The 21820-nt window shown below is 38.3% G+C and overlaps 3 protein-coding genes across 5 annotated transcripts; all 3 read right to left on the bottom strand.

Moving 5' to 3' along the window:
- Positions 1-1810: 1810 nt before the first annotated feature.
- LOC106926355 (endoplasmic reticulum-Golgi intermediate compartment protein 2-like) lies at positions 1811-7064 on the bottom strand. Of its 2 annotated transcripts, none has more exons than XM_015001224.2 (14): positions 6992-7064; positions 6629-6795; positions 6443-6551; positions 6318-6364; positions 5954-6021; positions 5829-5869; positions 5608-5709; positions 5422-5514; positions 4722-4777; positions 4541-4639; positions 4127-4224; positions 3882-4044; positions 2664-2743; positions 1811-2575 (listed from the first exon to the last, which is right to left on the bottom strand). In XM_015001224.2, exons 2-14 carry the CDS (start codon positions 6732-6734, stop codon positions 2507-2509), a joined length of 1131 nt encoding a protein of 376 aa, XP_014856710.1. In that variant the 5' UTR covers positions 6735-6795; positions 6992-7064; the 3' UTR covers positions 1811-2506. The 2 variants fall into 2 exon arrangements, with proteins under 2 accessions (XP_014856710.1, XP_014856709.1); XM_015001223.2 differs by having other exon boundaries at positions 6629-6799; positions 6992-7061.
- A 1593-nt stretch (positions 7065-8657) lies between these two features.
- On the bottom strand, positions 8658-12030 carry kxd1 (KxDL motif containing 1). Its single transcript, XM_015001227.2, has 5 exons — positions 11385-12030; positions 11112-11222; positions 10002-10154; positions 9849-9895; positions 8658-9316 (listed from the first exon to the last, which is right to left on the bottom strand). The coding sequence occupies exons 2-5, from the start codon at positions 11207-11209 to the stop codon at positions 9057-9059; spliced, it is 558 nt and encodes a 185-aa protein (XP_014856713.2). The 5' UTR covers positions 11210-11222; positions 11385-12030; the 3' UTR covers positions 8658-9056.
- Positions 12031-12253: 223 nt separating this feature from the next.
- Positions 12254-21366, bottom strand: sinhcaf (SIN3-HDAC complex associated factor). Of its 2 annotated transcripts, none has more exons than XM_015001225.2 (6): positions 20820-21366; positions 17844-17971; positions 17659-17758; positions 16745-16868; positions 16484-16664; positions 12254-15409 (listed from the first exon to the last, which is right to left on the bottom strand). In XM_015001225.2, exons 2-6 carry the CDS (start codon positions 17969-17971, stop codon positions 15085-15087), a joined length of 858 nt encoding a protein of 285 aa, XP_014856711.2. In that variant the 5' UTR covers positions 20820-21366; the 3' UTR covers positions 12254-15084. The 2 variants fall into 2 exon arrangements, with proteins under 2 accessions (XP_014856711.2, XP_014856712.2); XM_015001226.2 differs by having other exon boundaries at positions 16484-16634; positions 20820-21360.
- Positions 21367-21820: the final 454 nt, after the last annotated feature.

The following is a 21820-nucleotide window of genomic DNA, read 5'->3' as shown; positions in this document are numbered from 1 at the left end:
ACATGTCGGTCTTTCTGAAGAGCTCTGTGGGAAAATCACCTCTGGAGGATGATGAATCGGATGTTTTTAATTCACCACTGAGAACATTTGGCTTAGTAAGAACTCATACTACTCCTCTCTCAGTTGTGTACTCAACCTGATCACAGTTCAACCATGCGGTCATTGTGCAGAGTTATAAAGCTGTGTGTATTCATTTGACGCCCAACAGGAACACTTTGTCCAGTCTCCTATTTCTATGCCTTTTAACTGTGCTAAGTGTACCACATCACTGTGGGAGAGGGGAGGAGGAGGAGGAGGAGGAGGTCGACGGTTATGAGATGAGGCGGAGTGCCTTACTCAAACTAATGCAGAGATTTGTTTTTTGGGAACTTGGTGAACCAGGCTGAGATGTGGAGCCTGGATTTTTTTTTTGCTTCAGACGTTAACGCCAAGCAGTATCTATCTGGATGCACTCTACAGCTGTAAAGATCAGCCGTCTCAATTATTGCAATTGTCCCCCCCCCCCTCCCCAAGTGATTCAGATGGGGAGAAAAATGTAGCCTGTAGCATCACATCCTCTCCTTGAAGTAATGTGGAGCTGTTTGTCAAGACGAGCTAAACATCAGAGTGGGTCGTGGTTTCCGTTTCACTTTTGTTTGTTCTCCAAGGAAACATTGGGTTTGTATTAATGTCGCAGGCCCATGTTGAGCCCATGAACACAAACGTATTTGTTTAATAACCAAATGTTGGGTTTGGTTGGGGTTAAGGCGCGCTGCTTTAAACTAAGATGCTTGAGGGAATGTCAATTTTCTCCTGCAGTTCTCAAATTGGATGCCGTTTAAATCTTTCTGCAAGATTATTAAAAAACATGAACCATGGGAGCTTTTGAGTACCGGAGGACAGCATGACTGCACGCCCACACCAGACCTGAAAACTGCTAGAAATGTGCTCTTTGTGAAGCAACCTGCATTCTGGGGTCACTAGTAAGATCTTTTACACCGAGGATCCCTGGGATTGATGCTAATCCACAGCCAAACCCAGTATAGATGGTTCCACGCTGACAGAACTGTGGGGTCTCTTTTGTGCGTTAGCGAGGTCCCTGACAAACTTGTCATTAGGGAGTAGAAATGTGTTTTCTGTACGTATGTAGAAAAGCTCAGAGAACATGTCAACCAGCCCTCCGTTCCCATCCAGGCTGCCCCCCTCTGCCTGCTGTGACTGGGTTTGTACGTCACACAAAACAAAAAAGAAAAACTGCTTATTAAACCTGTGAAGGATGGCGAGTTCATATCCCCCCTCCCCCCATCCAGATCCAGTATAATTGTGTAGTGTTAATTGTGTAATATTCACCTTGTACAGCTGTATTCCTACAAATATGGTTTACTGTATCATTGATACTGTAGTTTCAAAGACGTGAACAACTATTTTTATGAAATGCGACAGTACTGATATATTACATTTTGCTAAAAAACAAAAAACTTGTTTACTGAAAGATATTCTGAAATACTGTCAAATAAACTCTTGACATGGTGTAAAACACACTTTGTTGGAGGCTCTTCTGTAATGTTTAATAGTTAGAAAAAAGTTTTATAAATCATTTTTCTTAGCATTTATGCAAACAAAAATTTAGAATCTTCCATGATCACATATTTTTACCACCTTTACATCTATAAGAAGTTTGAAAAAAAATTACTCATTTCGGGTTAATATCTTACCTAACCTATAATCTATGATCATCTATATTCAACTCAAAAGTTTGAGCATGTTGTTGCTGCTTTTCAGCTCTGGCATAAAACTTCAAAACTGTGAAGTAAAGGAAAAAAAGAAGACATTTGTGCTTTAAACCCTTTATCATCACACAAACACAAAATGTGAAAAAGGGTGACTCAAACCTTTATCATAAAGTTTTGAGGTTTCACATAACTTATTTCACTGAATCAAATTTGTACCCATGTAAAAGAAAAACAAATATGGCATGATTAGAAACCGTTTAACAACGTAGACCTAATTCGCGACTGTGGGATGTAGTGGGAAAAAACAAAGACGTGTGTTGCAAAATGTGAGCATTTCAAATCCTTTACAATCTCCAATGTTAGCACAAATAAATAAATTCCTTAAACGTGATTCGGTTTTCAACCACGACAGAGCATCACTGCCAGTTTGAAATTCAGTAATTATAATTCACATTATCCCCCCGTAACACAAGCATTATCCTATGATATCCCCCTTTAAAGGCACAGTACAGGGTTTCAACATCATAACTGTTCAAAAATCAGAAAATTGTTCTGGTGATCTGTAAAAAAAAAACAAAAAAAAACTGGGCCTACACATGTTTATTGAAACCTGTTCAGCTTCTGGATACTTGTTGGCAGTACCAATTACAATCCTTTACAAGAGTGAGACCAGTCATATCTGAAAACGTCCTACAAAGAAGGTAATTACAAACATGGCCAAGTTTAAAAAACCCTAAATGACCCCTGTAAACGCAGCATCTTGTTGCTCCTGGCTCAGAAGAAAAGTTTTCCCGTCACTCCTCAGAGTAACTTCCTGTAGGAAGAACAAACTGACCGTCGTCTCCTTGTTCGCTTGGAGGAGCCTGCAATGGAGGAGAACATAACAAAACATTTAGAAAGTCGAGAAGCAATGAACTACCAGATGAGGAAAAAAATAAAGTTATGTCTTACATCCATCCGTTTGTAGACCCCCATTTGGAAACGACAGCAAACGACGTCGACCACGTATCCCACCATGCCGTGGATCATGCCTGAGAGAGAGAAGAGATGAAGGCCGCTGCATCGACGTGGCAGAACGGATTTCAAATCCCATGAATAACAAATAAAGCCGGATTTTTAAAACCACTAATGGAAGAATGCTGCATGCAGTCACAAACACATTAATTCCTGGACTATACAACAGTTCAATCCGCCAGAATCCATCATGCTTGGAAAACTAAATTACATCAAATTCTCTACTCCTGGATTTTCCTTTGAAAATCTGCAACTATTTGCTCTACTAGAAGAAAATCTGTTTCAACTGGTGACAAGATATCTATTCAAGCGTTTCATGATGTACTTAAAAAATATGTGGGATGTACAATGTTTTTCTAAAGATGGGTGTGATCTATATTACTCAGGTCCCAATTCTTTTACTTATGACTCTACGAAAATGCGTTATTTTATCTTTTTAAAATGTGGGATAGATCAATGCATCTATAAGATTTTCATTTTTTTAAAAAAGTCTAAAAATAAAATTAAAAATGCAGATGTTCCTTTAAAAGGAGCAGAGATTTACTGACATCTGCCGTAAAATGTGCAGACTGCAAGTGACACTAGAGAGCCGTGGTTTTAACTTCCCTTCAATAATATCTAAAATAAAACTAATAAAAAGCAAAACAATTGACAAGGGCAGTTTTTAACCACATAACATGTTCAAACTTTAACTTTTCAGATCACTTAAAACTGTCTGAAGGTTTTAATGGGCTTAGATCTATATGAATAAATAAATAAAAAATTAAATTAGTTAGTTAAATTAGTTGCATTTATGAACTTATGAAGCAACTTATTTTAGTGGGCCACTAAAATAAGTGACCCACTTATTTTAGCAGGTGATCTGCAGGTGTTATGCAGAAATGATAGATAAGGTAACCACAATGTTGTCAATCCTTTACAATTTCCAACATAATGTCAAAAATGTTTAATTCTTGCAACAAATGATTCAGTTTTCAAGCAAAACAGAATATCATTGAGAATTGAATTATGATAAAAGGAAAAAAAACTGAAAATTGATGCATGACATTGTGATCTATATATTTTTAACCTTACAAACTGAAATATAAACTAATTATTGTTAAAGGAAAACCAGCATATCTCCTCCAGTGTATAGTTACTACTGCTTTCGTCTACCTGTCGTTGAAAAAATGCCTCCAATGATGCCACAGAGTCTGACGAGAAACTGCCAGAGAGGCATGTGCTGCTCGGTGACTCTGACCATCAGTGAGCTTATGTCGTATTTCATGAAGATCCCTGAGACTCCGTGGCTGCCTGCAGCGTGGTTTATGACGCGCTCCTGCAGGAAAATGGGGATTTAACACACAAACCACAGCAACAGTCGACCACAGGCTGAACTGAAATACGGTATTTAAACGTACCCGCTCTGTGACGGAGTACTGATGTGTTTCTGCAGACACTTTGTAGGTGTTCAGCTTGGTTGGCACAATGGTGATGAAGTACTGAAACATGTGGTTTGCTACAAACAAGAATTGTTCATTCGTTAATCGCTGAGGATTCAATGCAGAGAAAATATCAACATGTAGCAGTCATTACAGGCTGGTTTTTAATAATTTGTATGTACATATAAACCCCATCCATAAACTTAAAATTAACTTGGTACTCTGGTTTATGCATAATGTTTGACTCAGCACGCTGTATTGGCCTCTCAGTGAAAATGGTGATTTGTGTTTTTTAGGGACGTGGCCACAAAGTTGTGATCGGTGAAGCCTGGATGTGGGCTTTAGCAGAAGTGCCTGTTAGTTTCTGCTTATCGAGAATATACACATAGGCACCGTCAGCTGTGATCTTCTCTGTGCCGTCCAGAGGGTTGATCAGTCCGGGGATCTCTTCTCCAAAAGACAAGTGGTCAATCCGGTGAGAGAAATTGTAAGCTGGAACACAACAAACCAAAACAATCCCGATCAGGTGAATACAGAGTTGCCATGGCAACCAGAAGCTCAGAGAAAATCTTACAGTCATGACTGACAAGTGCAGCTAGATGGGCGTGGCCTCTGGGGTGAGGTATGGACCTGTGGGGAGATTAATAAGTCAAAGGTCAGACTTTCTGCTCAATTAACTGGAGGTGTGGATTATTTTAGATCATTTCATACATTTGTAGGTTTTCTTGAGCAAAATGGAGCTGCTTGCCACTAATCATGAGTCCAGTGAAACTCATCTCAGCTGGAGGAAACATGGTTATTTTGGTTTGATCAGGGGCTAATTTTACATTATCGTCAAATGCCCCAAATGAAAAAAAAAAGCTGGAAATAGGTTTATTAACATAAAAATAATATATGCTAACGGTTAATAACATAAGCATTAGATGGAAATGGGTTTGGATGAAGAGGTAGCATCTGGTTACAACGCAGTGATGATCAAATTGACCAAAGTCATCAAATATTGAGGAACCAAATATCATTGAAACAAATTTTATGAGTTTATCTAACAAAACAGAAGGATAATTTTGTTCCCCCCTGACAAACTGATCAATCATTTACAAAAAGCTTGTGGTACAGTAACACAGAGCTGACTGTGCTGCCTGAACCAATAAGGTTCAATGGGCGAGCCTTTTGTGTTGGTGCATAAGGAAAATAGTTTTACACAATGGGATGAAGTGAAGGCCTAACGCAGAAACTACAAGTCAAAGAATGAAATCCAAGACAGAGATACATACTTGCCGATAGTGATGTGGAAATTCCCTGCCACTTTGTTGACATACATGTGTCCATGTATCCTGCAGGCACTGGGTGAACTGGAGTCATCATCACTGCAGACGGAAAGTTCAAAGTAAAAGCTGAAGATGTTCAGGTTCATCAGTGTGTGTGTGTACACTGATCACGAGGTCAGCCAGGGTTTTCACCTTTCTCTCTGAGCAGGAGCAGGTACTTTCATTGCAGATTTGAAGAGAACGTTCTGCAGAGAGTGCTCCACTCTGAGACGCTCCTGGATGTGCAGGAGGGTCCTGGCCGAGAGGAGTGGAAAACAAGGCAATTAACGCCAGAGCCACACATTCATAAACCGATATGCAGATAGGCTGCTTCAAGTTAATCATCTTGTTTAGGGGACGGTTGTTGAACTTACATTTGCCACAGTTTTCGCTCAGGTGGGAGTTCAAACTTGACCTAAAATGTGAAAAGACAAGAAATAATCACAGAAGAATAGAGATGCGTTGGCACTGTGAAAAGAATAGTTAAGTAAAAACTCACTGGTTCATATTTTAAATCATCTGAAGCAACCATAGTCTCTGCCAGATCCAGGACATCTGCTCCTATGTCTGCATTATACATCACAAACACAAGAAATATAAAAAAAACAAGTAGAAAACCTCGAAAAACGACTAATGCAGTGGTTTTCAGTTTAAATTTGTATTATTCTCATAGTAAGTTGCCATTTAGAGGACTACCAGTAAAAAATAACTTTAAATCATTAGCAAAGTAGTGAAATTACCAGTTTAATAGGTAAATGCCATTTTACGCAGTTTTTAAATTTTAAATAGTAGGAAACCAATTCAATCACGACTACAAAACCAGCAAGATAACATTTTATTAAAATATGAATATATGCACTTACACTGGCATCTCATGGCTACTGTGATGTCCACATTTATCCTGAGTTTGCTGTAAATGAGGAACAGCATTGATGAGGACAGACACTTCATAGCAGATAAGGCTGGATCATGTTGTTATAGCTTTTACCTGGTGAAGTCTTTGTCTACCTCGTATTCATAGTTCATCCATGTGTTTCTGTACACAAAGAACTCCAGGAAGGCGAGAACCGCCATGAGAGAGAAAGCTACCAGAGAGACTGAGGACAGTTTCAGAGATTGACAGTTAATAAAACAGCTGTAGCAGCTGGTTTGTGCTTGTGTTGTTAGCTAGTACCTGTCCCTCCGCTGGCTGTGGTCTCCACGTAGCTCTCTGGCACTTTGGGGAAAGCATCTAATTCCTTCACCAGAGTCAGAGCTTTCTTCCTGGATATTCTCCTCATGTTTGGGGCCAGTAGCAGAGGTATAAACCCCTCATAAAAGTGAATACTTTCAGGCTGCTAGCTAGCTGGATACATTCAGTAATTAGTGAGAGTTTCCATGACAACTACTGAGCTAAACGGCCTGCTAACTGGTTCAAACGTGACTGCGTACGACTGAGCTTCTAACGCCAAAACTCTGTTTTTAAAACGTGCTTTTTAAGTCCATATGATGTTTCTTACTAATCAGGAAATACAACACAGGAAGGAAAGGAAGTTACCTGGGGGAAGATGATTCGCTGCCGTCTTGTTTTACTCCATTGTCCCACTGGATAGAAACGTATGTCATTTAGTGTGAGCGCTCTCTAGTGGCTATCAATGTTATTGCATGTTACTGTAGAATAAAAAAAGATTTGTATAACAGTGATTCTTGAGAATAGGGACAAAATGGGTTTTAATTTTCCCATATTTTTTTTTATTATTTCTCAACCTTATGTATGCAAATATGACAAATAATGTTTAGAAAATATGAAGATGCTAAGGTACAGGCTCCCAGTTGCGAATTTTTTAAAAAAAAATAAATTTTTAATCGACCTGACCCAGAACTTTGTCATCACCATCTGACAAAAATAAATCAAATGATTTTTAAAATACCCCATTAGTGATATTTTTACTCAATTTACAGACAAATGCTTCTCAAGAAATAAAATAAATATTATTTAAAACAAAAAACAAGAAAAAGTCCATCTGATGGAGTTGACAGTGCATGACGGAGTTGACACAGAACTGAAGGTGGTGACAAACTAGTGAGTAAAATGAAAAACTTGGTACATGTGAAGTAATGCAATTCATGTAAAATACATTAAAATGAATTAGTTGCACAATTAAGTGAGATTTGACAACAATTTCACTGAAAGAGTCAGAAAAACTCTGACGGAGTTGACATCTGACGGAGTTGACGAAATGCCAAACTACCTCAATTTATATGATGTTATTCTGAAGGAGGCCATATTGTAGCTCGTCAGGTTCATGAAATCTTTACATTATACCAAAATTAAGCTTTTATTTCGCAAAATTTCATCAAAGTTTTGTAAATTGTCAGTTATGGAGTTGACACATCATGGTTGTGACAAACAACTTAGGAATAAAACAGAAGAAAAAACTAAAGAATAACTTAAGCTAACCGGAGCTAACTAGCCCTCCTAGCAAAGGAAAAGACAACGTCATGGGGTCCTCAGAAGTTCTGGTGCCCCCCAATAATGCCTGATTTTTTTTACATTATTTTTATGTCTGACGGTGTTGACAAAAACTAAGGACAAATTTCAACGGAGTTGGAAAATATCTAAAAATTATTTTTAATTCAATTTATCGATACTTTTATAATTATTTATATGACTACTTATACTTAATTGTCATAATATATAATTTTAGTATTTCTTTAATTGTTTTAAACTATAAGAATGTGTTGAGTTCTGCTCCTGGACAAGGGCTTTTACAGGCATCATCCACCGACTACAATGTTTAAAATAAAAAAATATTCAGCAAAAAAAAGAAAAATATACATTGTTGTGCTCACATGACCCAGGTTAGTTTAGTTAGATATTTGAAAAAAATATATTTTGTGTATATTTTATTCAAATGTCATGCTTTATCCATAGGACCTGTTTTGTCCCTATTCTCAAGAATCACTGATAAACTAAATTTAAAAAGATAAAATCAGAAAATGTGTATTATTCATTTAAATTATTATTTAATATTATTGAATATCTCTTTAGATCATGGGTCAAATCAAAAGATACTTGAAGTGGTGGATGAAAGTGATTGTTGATAAATGTCCGACTTAAAAACTGAACAATGAGAGTAAAAAATGATACATTTATAAAGTTATTAAGGACATGTTTAGTAACATTAATAAGAGTAATAATCAATGATGAGACATACAATGAGTTATTCTTTATCACTAATTTAATTATATTTAGAAAGAGAGGAACACTGTGCATTTTAATCACGATGCCATTAATGTAAGTCTATTTATTGAATTAGACATGCATCTTTCCAAACAAAAAACATATAAATAAAAAAAATCCAGCACAGATTTACTGTTAGGACTACCACATACATCTACACTGACATAATTTATGACTTCAAGTATTTCTTTGGCATGATTTAGTAGCTATAAAAACACAAAACATGTAAGCATGCCAACAATAATCCTCTAATTTCTCAGAGATGTAATCTGTGTAATCTTAGAAAGACCGACACTTATGCAAACACACAATGTACCTGCTGCCATAGCAGACTTTAGATTGACTCTCAGTTTAAGAATCTATTTGAAAACCGTCCATTCTACTCTGCAGGTACAGAGTCGGGACCCTCATCCCGCAGCACAGCCGTCTCAAGGAGATCAGAGGTCGGCGTATCTGGCGGTTCCTGAGACAGATCTTCAGAGCATCTGCTCACAGTGGGCGAGATCACATCGGGGCTCGTGTCGCAGGATTCTGTGCTCTGCTCTGATGTAGCTGTGTTGGTTGTCGTAGCAACGCTTGGAGGAATAGGGTCGAATTCCTCGTCGTCGTCGTCCTCCAAGATTGGCGACTCATGGATGTCTGTCATTGAAGAAAAAGGTTAAACTGCTGTAGAGTTCATTGGAAGGCAACACAATCTACATCACAAGAAAGGGCCAGAAAACAAACAAAAGATATACTTATATTTTATTTTAAATGTGTTTAAACCTCTAAGTCACAAACATAGAAAGTTTGATGGTTCCATAACATTCAACATCAAGGGCAAACCTCATTATATTTATGAAAAAAAAGGTTTTAATTAAAATTTTTAAATGTTAAAGAAATCCACATTTTAATGGCACTTTGAAAGAGGTAAACACCAGTAGCAATACTTGAGTTTTTCACATTTTTAATTGCCCGACAACAAACATTACATTTATTTTAGTCTATTAAATAAAATCAATATAAAATGATTTCAAATGACTGGTTGTGAAAAGCTTTTTAGCAATGAGTGCTTATGGAAGGCATTATAAATACGTAACATGTTTTTAAAGCACAATCATAAACTTGAAACTTTTTAAAAACACAAGATTTGTTGTCAAAATTAGTAGCTAAAGAAAAATTGTTAACTTACTGCTGAAGGCTTCTGGGTATTGCTTTGAAATCTTTCCTTTCAATGTTCTAAAGTACAAGAGAAAGATCCAGGGGTCAGAAATTGTGTTGTGCACACTGCAGATGTGAATGAAAAAGAAAAAAAAAGAGAGAGGAAGAGAGACTGATGACTAACCTAATCCTCCTGAAGATGCTGTCCAAGTCCTTCTTCATGTCAACCAAGGTGCGAGTGTGAAGCAGGAAACGCTCGTTCATCTGCTGCAGCCTCACATTCGACAGGCCATTGAAGTTGATCAGCATCTCATTGGTTTTCTCAAAGCGATCGAGCCTATTTGCACAAGAGAAGCCAGAAAAAAAAAAGATTGACTTCAATTTTCACCACATTACAATCACAAATGTATGCATTAGAATTTTAACTGATTAAACCAACCAGAAGTGCGTACTTGTTAAATGGAAGGAAACATTTTTTTTACAACTAAGAATCTGCAAGTGTGATTGTATTAAAGACCTCCTTTACTCTGATACACTAAAATCTAGTTTAAACAAGACTCTTTCACTCATCATTTATTCTTTAAACAGAACAACAAAGACCAGGGAACACAGCAGACATGATTAGGTTACAATAAATATCCCAATAAATTAAATGAATTTATTTATTTCAGTCATTTATGACCTATTCATGCACAAGTCAAAAACAGAAAAAACACACAATGCTGGACAAAAAGTAAAAGAAAAATAAAGTAGTACAGACATGGATGTATATTTAAATCTCCACAATGGCAAGACCACAAGGTATCAGTGATACCATCACTATTTTTTCACTTTTAATTGCCTTGTTGTGAAAATGTGCTATAATAATAAGAAAGTTGCCTTGCCTTGCATTAAGCACATGGCCATCCACCTTAACTGACCAACCACAGCAAGGAGAAAAATAATCAGATTGAAGCATATTGATTGGTTGAAATGGCCCATCAGACTTGTACACACTCATATCCAATTAAGGACATGTGACATGACTTAAAGAGAGATTTTCAGACACCATTCAGAGGGTGATATTGCTATTTTGCTCAAAAGATATTTCAATGTTTAGAAGTAAAACGCTTGCAGAGCCATACAGTGCCAGTAAGCTCCACTACACATACACACACACACACACACACACACACACACACACACACACACACACACACACACACACACACACACACACACACACACACACACACACACACACACACACACACACACACACACACACTACCACCTCCTGCATAAAGCTACTCACATGTGTCTCTGCGCCTGGATGATGGCGTTCACATCCTCAGAGTTCACCATGCTCAGCATCCTGTTACAGAACACACCGGAGGCTGTGGGCTCCACCATGGTGACAGGAAAGCTGCAGAAACATTTACACACCTAATAATTAGTGGCATCATATTCGGAGACAGAGAATCAGACTCTGTATTTCCCCATAGACATGCTCTTAAAGCAATATTTTCGTCACTGAGCGAGATCATCGGCATGAAAGTAAAGAAACGAAGCAAGATGGTTTACTTACATCTGCACCCACCGGCTCTTTGTGTAACTAAAAAGATTAAACTACATCTGACAGCTCACCGAGAGAACAAAACAAATATATTTAAACTTCCTGTCACATGATTTTTTTTGTTCTTCCTCTTCTTCTTGCGAAACAAGTCGATGTATTACCGCCACCAGCTGGCAGAAAGTGCGAACTGTCAAAGAATTCCGCTGCCTTTTGTTTTTTTTTTTGTTTTTTTTTGAGTAATCCCGGATGTCACGTGACGCTTCACGTTCGTTTTTGCCCCCTGCTGGAGAAGCGTTTGCAGAACAATTGGGTCATCGCCTTAATGATTGTTTTTAGAGTAGAATTAGAGCGATAGTTGTCATCTACCCCTTTTTAATATCCGCTCAATCTTAATTAAGTGAATCTGAGCCGAAACCAGAAACCAGCAGGAACGAAGGAACGCAAAGATTGTCACAGGGTTTAATACAAGCAGCTTTTTTACATTTTACAATATAAAATGACAGGAATACATTATAAAAGCTACTCTGAGCGTCTCCAAATGGACACTTCTATCAACAATTAAATAATTAGGCTTGTGATGCTTTGGCTGAGAGGAGTCCAAACCGTGTTTCTGAGGTTCAACAACGACATGATGAAAGAGGGAACACAGCCAATTTAGAGGGACATGTTAATGATTTCTGCCATGAAGTAACGAGGTTGGAAGGATTTTGACAGGACATGTGGAGGGTTTCATGTTTATGAGAGAGTGAAGAAAGACCATAACTGGGAAAAAAGATGGATAAATGGAAAAATAGGAAATCCAAACGACTATGTGCTGGGATCTTTAAATCCTCCAGTAATACTGACAGAAAAAACGCACAAGGAAACTCGCAAATTCATACTTTCATAAAACTCACAAAATTACTTTTATTAAGGGACAAGTAAAAAAAGTACATGATGTATAAAAAATACAAAAAACGCTTTGTCTAAGTTGTAAGCTAAGTAAATGCATAGCAACAGTACATGCAAGTCTAGAGTTAGGTATCCTACAGTGGTTTCCTACTACTTTAACATTTGTATGTAAGCTATAAGATTAAAGAGGGAGATGTACAGTTTGGCTGCAGTCTACCGGTCGTTACAGTCTACATGATACAGATGCAGAGTGGAGATACAGTATAAGTTATGTTGCACGCAACTCGGCTGATGAGCAAATAAATAGTTGCACAAAAAAAAGCAAAATCGATACGACACGGCTTCAGAGGGAGCGTGTGTCGGAATCACATTCCCAAAGATGAAAAGCTAACAATGAAAAGGATTTCTAGAACAACACTTCTAAGCCGGGATACAAATAAATATGAATTAAATAAATAATGAAACGTGTATTTGAGAGCCATTCGACCCACCCGGCCCTTTTATTTACATATCAAACTCACAGCTCCAAATGATCAACATCATATGTATGAAATTTCATATTAGTGTTCTTCTTGATTTTTTTTTTTTTTTTTTTTTTTTTTTTGTGTGTTTTTAAGAATACCATCGAGATACATACAAATGGCCCGGACAAGCACAAGTGTCCGTAGAAAACCTGCATTGATTTGACATTGGGTGAATTTCAATGTGCTTTGGCTTTCGATTGATAAATAAAGTATTATCAGGCTATACATCACAACACATTTGTGGTATATTAGAGGCAATGGCATAGAATTTCTGCTTGTATAAAGACTTTTACCATAAACTGACCCAGGAATGACAGAGATTACTGATATTGGTATTGCTGAATGACTATAAACTGATCATTTTTTGTGTTTTGCTGTTGTTTGGTGAGATATTATTATGCAAAGACACCATTTCTCCTTTTCCCTATGTCTTTTCTTTACATACAAAAATAAGTTACAACTTCAGAGAAACGGATCAAAAAAACAAAACAAAAAAGAACAAGATTTACAGTTTCTCTAAGGCCATGCTAAAATTTCCAAGACTCATGCATCAGGGTATTTCAGGTCTCTTGGGTGTGTGAGCTTGCCATTCATGCAGAATGCACTGTGTGTTGCTGAGGCCACAATAAATATAGCTACTATCCCTTTTTGTTTTGTTCCTTAATACCAATCCAGGATTAACACTAGCACTGTCTGTGACACACAATTAAGGCTGGTGTACTTGCTGTTGAGATTGTGAATAGGCCTTATTTCAATGGATCCACATTTGCACACAGACGTTCTAACAAATACACACACAGAAAAACCTCTGATAGGAGGGGACATCATTGTGAAAAGACTGAGAAACACAGGGGCCGCTGTACATGTCTGTGCTGCGTCAGTGTAAAAGTATCAATCGCTCCAAAGCAACTTCCAAAAATAACAAGAGGAAGGTCTACTTTTTATAAATAAAAGACTATCACTATGCAGGTGTAGCTTAATAACTTATATCATCAAAAAGTTCATTTATTTTTGTAATCCAGATGAAAAAGGAAAATGTATACATTGGTTGATTCCATATATTTCTGTTAATCCTGAAGATTATGGCTTACGGCAAATGAAAACCCAAAATTATGTTCCTCAAAAAATCCAAAAATGTCTTAAGACCAATAAATAAAGCATGGATGATAAACAGAGGAAAGTTGTGATCTGAAATATGTAATCCTAAAGCTGCTGACTAAACAATTGTCCAGCAGATAGTTAGAGTTCCCACATGAGGTAGGCAAATCACCAAAATCTTAACTAAAGAAATATCAATTAAAAGTTTAGTGGAAGAAAAAAGTGTAGCTGAAAATGATAAAATAACTGCAGTATTGAGAGAAGTGTGAGATGACTCTTATTCAAGAGTTTAAAGAACATTCAGTTTTAGAGTTTCTTCAGACTGGACTGTTCATATTGTATAAAAGTTTATTATGGATTTTAAAAATTAAGGTGCCTGGAAAAAAAAGGGGAAAAGGAAAAATAAAAAAGAAGATAAGTTACATTAATGCAGTAATTTAAGGAAGAGGAACCCCAACCAGATTACTGAGTGCAAATACTCTACATACACATATTTTTATTGGTCTTATGAAATTCTCTATTTTTTTCACTAAATTGTAGGTTCTCATAATCTGCAAGCCGTAATCTTGAAAATTAAAATAATAATATTCTGGATTCATCTGCTGAAATAAATGAGCTTTTCGCTGATATTCTAGCTCATTGAGATGCACCTGTATCAGGCATAAATATGTTAGCTTAAAAGATATCCACAGTGAGAAAGGGTTCAGATGTTTGAAACGTTGAGTCATAAATTTCAAGTAGCACCTTTTTTTGTTTTTTGTTTTTCTTTTTTTCTGTCAAGAAGCGGATGTATTGCGTTTTGGAATAAAATCTGCAAAATGTACCAGCAAACAAGAGCTCCAGCATTTCATCGAAAGTAGATCAGTAACACCACAGATGATGGTCCATCATCAGCATGGTTAAAATATCAAATACAACAACAAAAAAAAAATTAAAAATACAGAAAGAATATAGAAGTCCATAAGTTACAGTTCAACCATAATAATGAACAATCCTCCAGCGTTATCATGGAGAAGACCAAAGATGTTTTAGCTGCTTTTTTGACTGAAGGCAATCTGAGGCAACTACTTTCTGTAAGTGCTCGGGGGGGTTAAAAAAAAAAAAAAAAAAAGAAACAAAATTTTTTCAAACAAAATCCATCCCGAGATTTCTCCAGAACGTCGCCAAATGAAGGAGAAAAAAAAATTGGGTTCTTTGCTTCACCAACCTTCCTCCATCACCTCCCCGCTCCTGGCTGGAGGCGCTGTCACGCATAGCTCAGCAGGCTCTGCATTTTCCTCACCCGTAGGCATCTCCTTAACCACCTCTTCCTCCACGTGGGATTTATCCACCCCCACTTGACCCTCCTCTACCTCGACCTCTTCCTCCTCCTCCTCCTCCTCCTCCTCGTCTTCCTCCTCCTCTTGTTGCTGCTGCTGCTGCTGCTGTCGCTGCTTGTTGCGGCAGCAGGGTTTGAACAAATGGGGGTCGATGAGCACCTCCCCGAAGCGGCCCTTGTATATTATTCCACAGCACACCTTTTGCCTGCAACAGAGCGAGACGCGTTGCATCAGATGTGTGTGGGGGGGGGGGAAGCCAAGAAGATTAAAGCTGAGTGTGTTAACAAGCTGCAGTTAAAAGTGTAACTGCGAAAATCAGCACAGAACGGTGTTAAAGCGTTTTGTCGACTACTAGATTAATATAAGCCGTTCAAGCATTAAATTGTCTCCTTTACAAGAAAAATTGTCTGATGTTTTCTTTGGAATTTTTAGGACAATTTTGAGTTCAAAATATGTTCAAAATAAATATTCTAAACACAAAATGGTTTTACGATCTAATTGATTAAATGCTCCCTTTACTGTGATGTAAAGTATGCAACTTTCTGTAAATCTGCAGGCAGATAGTCTTTGCTTCATAGCTTATCTAAAAATGTTTATGCCTCCTTGCAGATTTTGTGTGTTTTTGCTTTTTTGTTACACGTTCTGAAAACCTTTGTTAATTGAACAACAGATGCAAATACTTCAATATTTGTCTCATAAATCCACAGAATATTTTCCAAAAATTCTTGGAAATTTCAGCACACATTACACCTCACATTCACTTTTTCACCTGTTTTTATTAAATATATGAAATATGACTTTGTGTTCTTTTTGCCCAGCAATTGTTTTCACCAGGAATTTCCTATAGTCATATTTTTGACTAGCTCAATAACACTGACTGAAAGGAAGACGTTTTGTGTCTTTTTTTTGTTTTTTGTTTTTTTTATTGCTCTCAGAGTCGTTCTATGGGAGTCTAAAGTCTAAAGTCTAATAGACTTTGTAATTATCTTCAAACTAATATGCCTCATTTCCACAGAGCGGTACAGGACGACCTGTAAATGGCAAAGTACTTTCTAATTGATCTATAAATAAATATTTGAACAAATCCAAAATGCTAATAGCGTCCAGAGAGAAAAATGTTGTTTTCATGTTGCATCTAAACGAATCTAACAAACTACACTGAATGGAAATTAAACCGCTGATATTACACGTGGCAGTATCTTCTTTTGCATATGTAAAGTGTTGATCTGTTCAACATGATGTGGAACAGTCTGTGTCTGTGTTCCAGCATTAGGTCTACCTCTTCCAGTAAGTGAGGTCCAGGAAGGAGAAGACCGGGGAGCGGCTGGACCCGGGGCTCAGCTCGGTGTCGGAGCCGTCGTCGGACAGGTTGCTGTAGCTGGGGGACTGAGCCGGAGAGGCACTGGAGGTTGTGCTGTGGGCGTCTGAGTCTGGAGAGCAGAGCAAAGCACAGGAGGGTGCTATTTTTGACAAAAACTAAATCTCCACTCTTGTTGTTAGCATGTACTGGTGGCAGGGAGAAGGAAAACTCAGAACTAACTGTTTCTCTTCAGCTCCTTCTGCAGCCTGCTGATCTGGCTCGGCCGAGCTTTCTTGGAGATGGTTTTGATTTTCTTGGGCCTGGACGTTATCTTTAGGCTGGGGCCTCCTCTGGCATCAACGACCTGCACACAACAAACATTCACTTTTTAATAATATTCTAAGGTTCCCACCGTTCATGCAAAAACATTAAATTGGCTCACATTTGATCATATTGCAATCTAAACACTTCAGGATTTTTATGTGATAGACCAACACAGAGTGTAGCTTTAATTTTGAATTGGAAGGAAAATTATGATGGATTTTTATACATTTCAAGTGTAAAACGTGTTTGAAACACAAACAGGATTTGATATAACTCACTATTGTAGCTCTGGTAGTTTATGGACATGCTGGTACAACTCAAGTCCTTTACTGTCTCCAACTGTTTTTGTGTTCAGGATAACAATCTGAATAGTTTCCCTGTCCCTGAAATAGAAAAGTTTCCCCCACAGCATGATGCTGCCACATCCATGCCTCAAATGGGAGAATGGCGTCTTTACAGCAATGTGCACAAATAGTTTCCTGCCACACATAAGTTTACATTAAGACAAAAAAATATCACTAGATTTGCAGTTATTCCATACTCATTTGAAACTCAAATAAATTCTCTGTATGATGCTCAAAGTTAGGATATTGTTATATAACGAACCACGATTTAAGCTTCTTTACAATTTATGCCCGACCTGTCTGATGTGTTCCTTGGTCTTCAAGAAGAGGTTTGTTCACTAATTTTCTCCAGTGAACATCTGAGGCCTTCACATGGCATCTTATTTAATTTGGGGTAGATGCATTTATAAACATCTTCCTTTGGATTGTTATGAGTGGTTTTATCACATAAAACATGGATAAATGTGAAAGACAAGCCAGACTCACATGGTTCCAATTTTTCTTGGTTCCCACTGGAAGCTTTTTCCATCGCTTCACAAGGAGGACGCAGGCGTTACAGATTTCTCCTGATCTGGTTTCACTCAACCTGCAAAAAAACAGTTTGATGCAACTCACGATGCATTGTGACCAAAGGCTTCGCGACACAGAACATGTTCAGGTGGGTCTCTTACCCGAAGCAGCTCCTGAAGTCCTTCTCGTACCGCTTGCTGTCTGTGAAACGGGAGCTGGAGGACTTGGCCCGGCAGATGCAGCAGCCGTCCAAACTCCGGTACATTTTGGGCTTATGAAAGCCAAACATCTGCATGCACACATATTTAAATTTTAGCACCTCATCATAACAATTTATCATCATAGAGTGGAGTGCTACACGTTCTCTACCACGAGATGAATCTTAGAGAATAACATGGAACAAATCAGATGTGCTTATTATAATAAATTAAATATACATTTAATAATAAACATCATGCATAGTTGGAGACATTGGGGGAGCATCTCTGTGCTGTGACCCACATGGTGGAAGTAGGTCAACAGTCAGACGGCGTGTCAGACAGATAATGTCACCATGCTGCGCTCACTGGATTCACGCAACGTTTAGGAAACTCGTGTCACGCATCGAGCACCGCAGGCGGCCACACATCATGCAATATTGCGCTTACATATAACCGTGAAAATTTTTGCTGCGTTTCTGGCCGCATCTTAAAATGAAAGGGGCATGTCTGCGGGAGGAGACTCGAACACCTATAAGCGTGCAATATGCAGAAGTGCACGCTGATTTATGTTGCTAGGCAAAATGAAATCTCCCAGTACACATGTGGACCAACTGCGGCAAAACTGGGAGCCGCGCCCCCCAGACTGGATTTTCTTTTCTTTTTTTTTTTTTCCTGCCATCAGTCCTTGGGGTCTTCTGACAGTGCGTTGCCACACGGATCATGCAGGGATGAGAAAAATTCAGAGACTTCTCACTCTGCTGCTAATTTCACATGCGGACTAACATAGTAGATTTTTGGTTTTATTTGATTTTTTTAACGAGTTTCACGCTGCTTGATTGAATGAGAAATGATGCCGATTGGGTTCTGCATCAGTTCTCACGATGCAGAACCCAATAATTAGATTGGAAAATTATCTGTCATACTCACTAAATAAAGATTTACAAATTAGCTTTATTCTGGGCAATTCCGATTTCCTTTTTTTAAGGTTTGACCTGCCAATTTAATTTAAAAATTTCCACCCCAAGGAGAAACATGTGCTGCCAGTTTGTTGATCCAAGTAGAAGCTTGGAGTACAAGAAAATGTTAACAGATTAAAAGAATATCCTTACTTATGCCTCAAAGCATGTGCCCCTATTTGTATTAAACTGAAATAAACCAAATAAAAGGACATAGTGTCCATTATTCTGTCAAACTAAAAATCATATTTCTTAGTTTGGATGTGTTTAATAATTAAGAATGAATGCATATTTCTAAGTATCTGACCTGCTGATCACTGCTCAAAAACAAATGTACTCATTCTGTTTTATTTATTGTGAATTTACTGTGTTTTTGTTTGATTGACTCAATAGGAATCCTGCATGAAAACATCAGTATCTGCTCAACAGCATTTATTTTATTAATAGTCTCTGCCAATGTGCCACAAATACCTGATACTATGTTTTCTTTAAAAAAAAAACAAAAGTAGCAATGCAGTGTGTTTATATCAAAATAAAGATAAATGTATCTGGCATATAAAAATATAATTTATCTGTGCTCAAAACAGAATCAGTTGCAAAATCTTGACTCATTGATAAATCATTTTAATGAGGGTTAGTAATATTTACAATATTAATAATAATTACAATAAATGGAGCCTCATTACTATCACCAATGTAATTGTTTTCAGTAATAATACTGAACAGTGATATTTTGTGTAGCATCTTTAAATCAGTTCACTACACCCCTTGACGGCGTGGCCTACAAGTAGTTCTGCTTTTCACCTCCACGTAGGCCTTCTGTAAGTCCGAGACGATCTCTGCAGCAAAATACAGTACGTGACGCAACTCAACATGGCAACACACTTCAAAGGCGGAGGCAATGTGGGGAAGGGGGTGTGATGCGATTTTTCGCAAAAGCTGCAATTTTAACACGTAAACTGCAACAAACCCCGCTAAAAGCTGTTGCTTTTGCTTTAATAGCACGCAAACATTGTTGAAAAATTAAAATCTCGCACTTGTTTTCGCCGAGAGAAAAGCGCACGTCGCTGAAATTTCACCGCCCACTCTCCAGCAAGGAAGCATGGCATGCCACACGACCTGCTTCTTGCGCACCCATTTTATGATGACCGTCCTCTGCTCGACGATGCCCGACTTCCCTGCCCCTCTCCAACTTTCTGCGGGGTGACAAACTGAGAGTAACGCGTTTCCAAAGCAAATTATCTCGATTCGCACAGTAAAATAAAGCATTTGTGTTACAAGCGTGTAATTTGATCTTTACTCTTTGTTATTCCACGGCCGCGTCACTGCAACTGTCCACATCCAACTAAACATGTGCGCAAAGTTCAAAGCGACTGCCTTCGTATGGTCGGTTTCCACGCATTATTCTTGCACAAAACACAATTTGTGAGGCAGTTTGAGCTCCGTGGGGCGTTCACGAACAGTTTGTGTTTAGCAGGAGGTGTTTTGTTGACAGCGGCGCCCGCGTGTTGAGACGCATCTCTACTCCGGGTGGGCGTGAGAGATTCAACTTGGCATCGATATGTATAGCAGACCAAAATACCCACTATTTCGACTTACTGCGCTGCAATGATGTTTAAAATCGGGACTAAAAAGCGCTTAAAAACCGACTTCAGTTAAACTGCATGTGATAAAACGAGTGATTCCCTCACACAACCGAATGCACCAACAACAACCTCAATCTGCTTCTAATGTCTGCATTTCAAGTCCTCCTGATCTTCCCTTTTTGTCCCCACATTTTTTCCTCCCACTTTCTCGAATTATTTCAACCATTAACAACATGACCTACAGCTGAGCATGCTGGAAGGCCCCAAAACAACACCAATTGTTCAAAGACAACTCGAAGCTTGCTTTTAATTACACATGTGAAAGCGCAGCAAAGACTTTAAGAACCAGCCTGAAAAACGCACCGAAACAAACGTAAACCGCTCGCTGGTGTTACCTTGTTGAAAGTTTGGTGAAGCTGACACAAAGCAAGTATCCCTGAAGAGCGTCGTAGCGGCGTAAGTATTAGGAAAAACGAACCCGCATCAGTAAACCCGCTCTCTTGTTGATGTCTGTGCTTGAGGACGGGACTGGATAGTTGTGAAGCTACTGCGCCTGCGTCACATCCACACCTCCATTTCAGAGTAGAGCGCAGGTCCCCCTCTATTTTTTTTTTTTTTTCTTCAATCAAACTATTTACATAAACGACGTGTGACGTAGGTGTGCGTCTGCGCTCGGCTGGCCTTATAAGGATGGGAATATTACGCGGGAACAGGGGGCTCGGCCCTGGTTGCTATGGCGTATTGGAGAATGTAAGCAAAGGGGCGGGGCTTGTTGTTTTACTACACGACGCCAGATGGCTCGTCTAGGGGCCTGCAGTTTTTCAGGAGACTCGGCGTCTAGAGCCGAGATGGGCTTTGTTGACTTAAAATTCACACCAAAACAACCAGATTAGTGTTCAAATAAAAGGTGGATAAAGTTTGATCCCCAGACTCACTGATCACAGGAAACAAACAAACACGTCCCATTTACTATTATTTCATTGTAAAGCAATTAGAATACAACAAGATGTTATCTTTAATGATAAATTTAAAAAAAATGATAACTATTGGAAAATTATGTGTAACTAAAAAATATGTTTACATAAAGATTTTTGAAAAACGAGTGCAGTAAGCCTCTTAATCTGATGCGCGTCAATAAAATCAATGCAGCGTTGAGGTCTCAGAGTTGTTTTGGAAAACAGTAGTGAACAAACAGCAGTGTTTAACTCTGGAGAAGCTGCAGAAACCCACAGCTCAGGTGGGAAATCTGTTGGCAGGTAAACTGTCAGTCTTTTATCCCATAAATCTGGGTTTTGCATAGCAGTAAGGTGAGGTAATTTTATTTATATAGCACATTTTCAGCAACAGGGCGGTCCAAAGTGCTTCACATGAATTAATGAAAATACAAGCAAAGCAA

This window comes from Poecilia mexicana, unplaced genomic scaffold (assembly GCF_051168715.1).
Source record: "Poecilia mexicana isolate PSO_F unplaced genomic scaffold, ASM5116871v1 scaffold_6, whole genome shotgun sequence".
Lineage (NCBI taxonomy): Eukaryota > Metazoa > Chordata > Actinopteri > Cyprinodontiformes > Poeciliidae > Poecilia > Poecilia mexicana.
This window is presented reverse-complemented; position numbering and strand designations above follow the sequence as displayed.

What these genes read in the sequence shown, in the direction of transcription:
- LOC106926355 (XM_015001224.2), bottom strand. Translation starts at nt 6,734, where the DNA reads ATGAGGAGAATATCCAGGAAGAAAGCTCTGACTCTGGTGAAGGAATTA. An exon ending in GAGCGAAAACTGTGGCAAAT is followed by an intron (nt 5,710 to 5,828) that starts GTAAGTTCAACA and finishes CCTCTCGGCCAG; the next exon opens with GACCCTCCTGCACATCCAGG. An exon ending in AGGCATTTTTTCAACGACAG is followed by an intron (nt 2,744 to 3,881) that starts GTAGACGAAAGC and finishes TCTCTCTCTCAG; the next exon opens with GCATGATCCACGGCATGGTG.
- kxd1 (XM_015001227.2), bottom strand. Translation starts at nt 11,209, where the DNA reads ATGGTGGAGCCCACAGCCTCCGGTGTGTTCTGTAACAGGATGCTGAGC. An exon ending in ATCCAGGCGCAGAGACACAT is followed by an intron (nt 10,155 to 11,111) that starts GTGAGTAGCTTT and finishes TTGTGCAAATAG; the next exon opens with GCTCGATCGCTTTGAGAAAA. An exon ending in ATACCCAGAAGCCTTCAGCA is followed by an intron (nt 9,317 to 9,848) that starts GTAAGTTAACAA and finishes CTTCAATGACAG; the next exon opens with ACATCCATGAGTCGCCAATC.
- sinhcaf (XM_015001225.2), bottom strand. Translation starts at nt 17,971, where the DNA reads ATGTTTGGCTTTCATAAGCCCAAAATGTACCGGAGTTTGGACGGCTGC. An exon ending in GACTTCAGGAGCTGCTTCGG is followed by an intron (nt 17,759 to 17,843) that starts GTAAGAGACCCA and finishes GTTTTTTTGCAG; the next exon opens with GTTGAGTGAAACCAGATCAG. An exon ending in GACCTCACTTACTGGAAGAG is followed by an intron (nt 15,410 to 16,483) that starts GTAGACCTAATG and finishes GCTCTGTTGCAG; the next exon opens with GCAAAAGGTGTGCTGTGGAA.